The sequence below is a fragment of the Cetorhinus maximus genome, unplaced genomic scaffold, assembly GCF_964194155.1.
Source record: "Cetorhinus maximus unplaced genomic scaffold, sCetMax3.hap1.1 HAP1_SCAFFOLD_2754, whole genome shotgun sequence".
Taxonomy (NCBI): Eukaryota; Metazoa; Chordata; class Chondrichthyes; order Lamniformes; family Cetorhinidae; genus Cetorhinus; species Cetorhinus maximus.
The window spans coordinates 31,111-37,997 of NW_027598686.1; the positions used below are offsets into that span (position 1 = coordinate 31,111).

At 45.5% G+C, this 6,887-nt stretch overlaps 1 protein-coding gene across 1 annotated transcript; it reads right to left on the bottom strand.

Annotated features, from left to right (window-relative positions):
* Positions 1–2,834: 2,834 nt before the first annotated feature.
* LOC144677606 (uncharacterized) lies at positions 2,835–5,773 on the bottom strand. Its single transcript, XM_078537646.1, has one exon. It carries the CDS (start codon positions 4,085–4,087, stop codon positions 3,008–3,010), a length of 1,080 nt encoding a protein of 359 aa, XP_078393772.1. The 5' UTR covers positions 4,088–5,773; the 3' UTR covers positions 2,835–3,007.
* Between the last annotated feature and the right edge of the window lie 1,114 nt (positions 5,774–6,887).

A 6,887-nucleotide genomic window follows, 5' to 3' on the forward strand; every position in this document is an offset into this window, starting at 1 on the left:
ACAATCCAACCAGCTGCCTCTGTTGTTTCCCTCCCTTCCCCTAACCTACTGGGCCAAACCTCCCCTAACGTTCCCCTTATACCGAGATCTGAACTCACATCTTCTTCTAGTTTCTCTCCCACCTCCCCTCATGCCCTCTCAGAGCTCATCTTGTCCATGAGACACACCTCCTGCTCCATTGACACTATTCCCACTAAACTACTGACTGCACAACCTCTCCATGGGAAGATAATGCAGTGGATTCGGAGCTCTCTTCCCCCCAGCTCTGATCTAAGAAGCTGCAGCTACACTGGAGATATTTATATTTAACTTGTTCACCACATTCGTCATCTGGCCCTGTTCAAACCATAACCACAAGGATATCTGTGTATTGTTCTGAGTGTGAACACAAGGCTGTGTCACTATTACACACAGGTACCATTTCCTTGGTTCACATCTCTATACAATGACCAGCTCTTTACACATCCCCTTCCACACTCAAATCAACATCACAAATACAGATTATCTGCTCATTATCAGATTAGTTGTGGGATCTTGCTGGTTCCTCAAATCCCCTGCCCTTTATTTTCAATTTATGCCCCATGGTTATTGACACCACCTCTAAGGGGAAATGTTTCTTCCTATCTACCCGATCTATGCCCCTCATTATTTTGTACACCTCTATCAGGTCCCCCCTCAGCCTTCTCTGCTCGAAGGAAAACAACCCTCGCCTATCCAGTTTCTCTTCATAGCTGAAACGCTCCAGCCCAGGCGACATCCTGGTGAATCCCCCCTGCACCCTCTCCAGTGCAATCACATCCTTCCTATAGTTTGGTGACTAGAATTGCACACAGGACTCCAGCTGTGGCCTAACTCACATTGTATACACTCCAACATAACCTCCCTGCTCTTATATTCTGTGTCTCGATTAATAAAGGCAAGTGTCCCATGTGAGCTGGGGTGGGGTGGAGACAGGCGACATTATGGAGATTAAAATATCTGGTGTTAGTGATGGTGCGGATATGTGGTCAGAAACTTATCTTGGGGTTAAATCTGACACCAGGATTGTGAACAGTGTGGCTGAGCCTCAGACAGTTCCCAGGGAGAGGGATGCACACGGCCGTTATGGAACAGAATTTTCCAGGCTGATCAAATCCACAAGGGAGACTTGGCCAAACTATCACAATGATTTTTCTATTTGCATTTATTACAAGGAGGCTTGTGCACTGAAGTCAGAAGTAATGAGTCCACGGCCACCTTCAGAGATTTTAAAGATTAATTTAAAGTATTTATTAACAAAAGAAGAAAAAACTTAAACACACACACACACAAAATCACAGTTACACAGTTACTTAATCTTATAGCATTTCGCAAAATTCATACTTAACCAGACTACCAACTACACACTTCCTTTAAGGCAACAGCCCAAATAGATTCCCAATTTATAAAGACATTCAGTACTATTACCACAAGCACCCACTCGACAGTGAAATTCCAAAGGCCTTTAACACAACCTTGGTTACTGGAACAGCAAACGTCTGGAGGGTAGCTAGAGGCTTCCCCCACCCCCCCACCACCCCCCCCCACCCCACCCCCACAAGTCTGTTTCACACGTTGCACCTTTCAAGATCTCACATGGCCATACCCCACACAACCTTCAATCCTTCTTTAAATATATTTTATACCTTTTGATTTGTAAATCCCATTGTTTTCTTTGTCTTTCGAAGTTACTTTTCCCAGAATACAAAAATCTTTCATGTTGTTATTATGGCCAGCGCTTTTGGGAAAAACAAATGCAATCACTTTGCCTGACTTATCTTGTCAGTTGTAGACATTACACCATCCCTTTGAAAATCAAACAACTCCTTCTTTATCTAAACATGTAAATTACCTTCACACCTTATCCACTGAGACCTCATTCCAGCTCACTCATCCCCATTTCAAATGCTTCTTTTACACCTCACTCCTTTGATAATTTAAAACTTGCAGTCTAATTGTCTTTAGTTAATTAAATTAGCCACACACACTGAAACATAAGCTTGCTTTACAATATCCCACAATAATATCAGAAAAAATCTGATAGTTCCTTGACAATTCGAAGTGGTGACTGAAGACAATGGCTTTGGTTTTCCCAAATTTTGATTGGAGAAAATTCCTGCTCATTCAGTACTTGGTGTCGGATAAGCAGTTTAATAATTTAGTAACAGTGGAGGAATGAAGAGGGATGGTGGTGAGGTAGAGCTGGGCGTTGTCAGTGTACATGTGAAAACTAACATGGTGCTTTTGGATGATGTTGCCTAGTGGCAGCGGGTAGATGAGAAATAGGAGGGGCCAAGGATAGATTCTTGGGAGACACCAAGTTCAAGGACTTTGTAGAGAAAAGGGAGTTTGGAGATGGGGTGGTAGTTTGTAAAGATGGTGGGATAAAGGTTTGTTTCTTCTCAGGAGGGTGATGGTGGTGGATTTTAAGGCAAGAGGGACAGATAAGAGAAAGAACCGTTAACAATATCAGCTAACTTGGAGAAAATGGATGGTCAGCAGTTTCGTGAGAATAGGGTCAAGGCAGCAGAAGGCAGGTCTCATTGACAAGATGAGCTCTGAGAGAGCAAGAGGGAGAAAAACAGGTTCAGGGCAAGGGGCAGGGGGGAGCTTTAGAAAGAGTTTGGCCCAGTGGGCCAGTGGAAAGAGGAAAGCAGCTGATCGGATTGTCTCAATCGTAGTGACAAAGACGATCTATGAGCTCCTCACACTTGTTGTTGGAGGTGTGGATGAAGGAGACAGAAGAGAGGGAGAGCACTTCAAAAGGAACTAATTTGTGTTAGAGATATTAGAAAGACTCAACACGATGCAAGTTTAACACAAAGCTGATTTATTTGACTTTATCCAGAATATTAACCCCTACAATTGGACTCGAGTTTATTAACATCAGCAGAAACAGACCAAATGGACACAGTTCAGTCCTGGATGCGATTAACAGAAAAACCCAATCACTTGTGAACTCGCTGATGTTTCAGCAGTTTGGATGAGGTTATGAATCCCCTCCCACACTCGGGGCAGGTGAATGGCCTCTCCCAGTGTGAACTCGCCGGTGTCTCAGCAGGGAGGATGTGGTTGTGAATCCCCTCCCACACTCGGGGCAGCTGAATGGCCTCTCCCCAGTGTGAACTCGCCGGTGTCTCAGCAGGGAGGATGTGGTTGTGAATCCCCTCCCACACTCTGAGCAGGTGAATGGCCTCTCCCCAGTGTGAGTGCGCTGGTGTGTCAACAGGATGGATAAGCGAGTGAATCCCATCCCACACTCTGAGCAGGTGAATAGTCTCTCCCCATTGTGAATTCGCTGGTGTACAATGAGTTGAGATGATTGTCTGAACCCAGTCCCGCAGTGAGAGCACCTGAACGGTCTCTCATCGGTGTGAACACGTTGATGGATCATCAGGTCCCCGGAACTTTTAAAGCACTTCCCACAGTCTGGACATTTGAAAGGTCTCTCGTCAGTGTGAATACTCTGGTGATTCAGCAGGGTGGATCTGTTAGCAAATCCCTTCCCACACTTGGAGCAGGTGAATGGGCTCTCCCCATTGTGAATTCGCTGGTGTACAGTGAGGTTAAATAATGTCTTGAACCCAGTCCCACAGTGAGAGCACCTGAATGGCCTCTCGTCAGTGTGAACACGTTGATGGGCAGTCAGTTCCCGGGGACTTTTAAAGCACTTCCCGCAGTCTGGGCATTTGAAAGGTCTCTCGTCAGTGTGAACTCGCTGGTGTGTCAGCAGGGTGGATGAGCGAGCAAATCCCTTCCCACACTCGGAGCAGGTGAACGGCCTCTCCCCAGTGTGAACTCGCCAATGTTTCAGCAGACTGGACGAACAAGTAAATCCTTTCCTACACTCAGGGCAGGTGAACGGCCTCTCCCCAGTGTGAATTCGTTGATGATTTTCCAGCTCTGATGGGTAATTAAATCCCTTCCCACAGTCCCCACATTTCCACGGTTTCTCCCTGTTCTGACTGCATTTATGTTTCAACAGATTAGATGATCGGTTGAAGCCTCGTCCACACACAGAACACGTGTACGGTTTCTCCCCACTGTGAACGGTGCTTTTTCCTTCCATGTTCAACTTCCGATGATATTTGGGTGACGATAAGCTGGGCAACTCTGTCAGATCCTGATGTGATGTTTGGTTTCAGTTTCCCAACTGCAAATCCTCCCCTTCTAATACCCTGTGAAATTGATTTAAAACAGAGAAAAGGGAGTGAGAGAGAACCCACAAAAACAGGTTGTGAAATTGAGCTGAATGAATCTGGTAATTAGTGGGGCCGGCACCAGGAAAAAGTGACCATGAAAACTGCTGGATTGTCATAAAAACCCAACTGGTTCATTTATGTCCTTCAGGGAAGGGAACCTGCCACCCAGTCTGGGCCTACACAAGGCACCGGCCTAGATGGGAGAAGACAGGAAGAGAGAGAAGGGTCGGGGTGGGAGAGGGAAGGGTTGAAAAAGAGGGATTACAACTCAACCAGAATTTTGACAGAAAATCAAAACTCTGAACCTCCACCACCTAGAAGGGCCAGGCTGGGAGGTGTGTGTGAACACCATCACCTCCAAGTTCCCTTTCAACTCACACACCATCCTGATTTGTCTGACATCCAGTACTGGACAAACAGAAATTTCCTCCACTTAAGTATTGGGAAGACCAAAGCCATTGTCTTCAGTTCCCACTACAAACTCCACTTCCTGGCCACCGACTCCATCCCTCTCCCTGGTAACTGTCTGGGGCCAAACCAGTCTGTTCACAACCACTGGGTCATAGTTCACCCAAAAATTAGCTTCAAACCACATATATGCATCATCACCAAGGCCGCCCATTCCCAACTCAGTAACATCGCCCGACACTGCCCGACTCACTGCTCATCCTTTCCTGAAACTCTCATCCATTCTTTTGTCACCTCTAGACTTAACAATCCTGACCGGCCTCCTACATTCAACCTCCCTGTAATCTTGAGATCACCCAAAACGCTGCTGTCCGTGTGCTTACTCGCACCAAGCCTTGTTCACCCATCAGCCCTGTGCTCACTGACCTACAAAGGCTCTGGGTTAAGAAGCACCTAAACTTTAAATTCCTCATCCTTATTTTCAATTACCTCCATGGCCCCTCCCTATCTGTGTAATCTCCTCCAGCCTCACAACCCTCTGAGATATTTGCGCTCCACTGATTCTGACATCCTGAACATTCCCGATTTTAATTGCTCCACCTTTGGTGGTCGAACTGCCAAAGCCAAAAGCTGTGGAATTTCCTCCCTAAACCTCTCTGTCTCTCTACCTCACTTTCCTCCTTTAAGAGACTCCTTAAAAACTATCTGTTTGACCAAACTATTGGTCAAATGCCCTAACAGCTCCTTATGTGGGTTTCGTGTCAAATGTTGCTGTATAACACTCCTGTGAACACACATTGGAATGTTCTATTACATGAAAGGCACTATATAAATACACATTGTTGTTGTTGATTTCAGCATATATCACTGTTCCTTCATCATCACTGGGTGAATAGCCTGTAACATTGTGGGAGCACCTTCACCACACAGACTGCAGTGGTTCAAGAAGGTCAAACATCATCTTCTCCACAGGTAAGTGGGGATGGGTAATATCTGCTGCTAGTCTTGTTAGTGAAAGGTCAGGGAGTGGGACTAACTCTTGCTCTTACAGAGAGCCAGCATGGGCATGATAGGCTAAATGGCCTCTGGCTGTATTGTAACCATTCAATGATTCTATGACTCAATGAAAAAGGACCAACACTGGAGGCCAGGGACCAACTTCAGCCATCAATGTCTACCCTGCAAAAACCGGCTCTTAACTGGTCCGTCTGTGTTTCCAGATTCAGTTCTGTGAACAACGCCTGCAATAAAATAATAGCAAAATACTGCAGCTACTGGAAATCTGAAACAAAAAGAGAAAATGATGGAAATTCTCAGCAGGTCAGGCAGTAACTGTGGGGAGAGAAAAAGAGTTAGTGTTTCAGGGTGTGCAGAATGAACTATGGGAAGTAAAAATGCTGCAGAATTTGATGGTCAATATAAACTCAGAAACAGAAGAGAAATGGACGACAGTGCAGGAAAAACAATTCCTGACCATGAAACATACTATGGGAAGATAAAGCTGGAAAGCCAGCAGCACATGATCAGGTGATGGGCAGTGGTGGAAACCTCATTTAGACGCAGTTGGTAGAAGTAACAGTAAAATGTTGAACATAACTAAAACACACCCATTATTAGAGACAGAGGAAGTTAGACAATGGCAGGGAGGTGATCAGGGAGGGCAGAGGTGAAACAGAGCAATGGGTGGACATGGATTCAGATCCACAGTAAAGGAGCCACACCAGCCTCAGAGCCATGGAACCTCTCACAGATAACAGGGAATAGCACTAAAAGCTCTAAATTGTAGAGGAATGGTCAAAAATACTCACCTCTGAACCAATTTCAGTTTTCAATATTAAAATCTCCTGCTGGAGCTTGCAGCTGGAAAGATATCAGAAACACTGGAGTCAGAGAAAAATCTCCCAGTTGAGGAAATACCCGGGGAGTGGGGGTGATGTCACTGATCAATTGTCGGTGCGTGATGACATCACAGACACGAACACTGAACATCTGGGTCTGTGCAAACCAGTGATCACCACACATAATGAAGGATGTGAGGGTCCTTGAGAGGGTGCAGAGGAGATTTACCAGAATGGTTCCAGGGATGAGGGATTTTAGTAACAATGTTAGGTTGGAGAAACTGGGGTTGTTCTCCTTGCAGCAAAGGAGGTTGAGGGGAAATCTGATAGAGATGCAAAAGTTTATAAAAAGCTATAAAAGATAAGGTTGAAGCATTTGCCACAATCTTCAGCCAGAAGTGCCGAGTGGATGATCCATCTC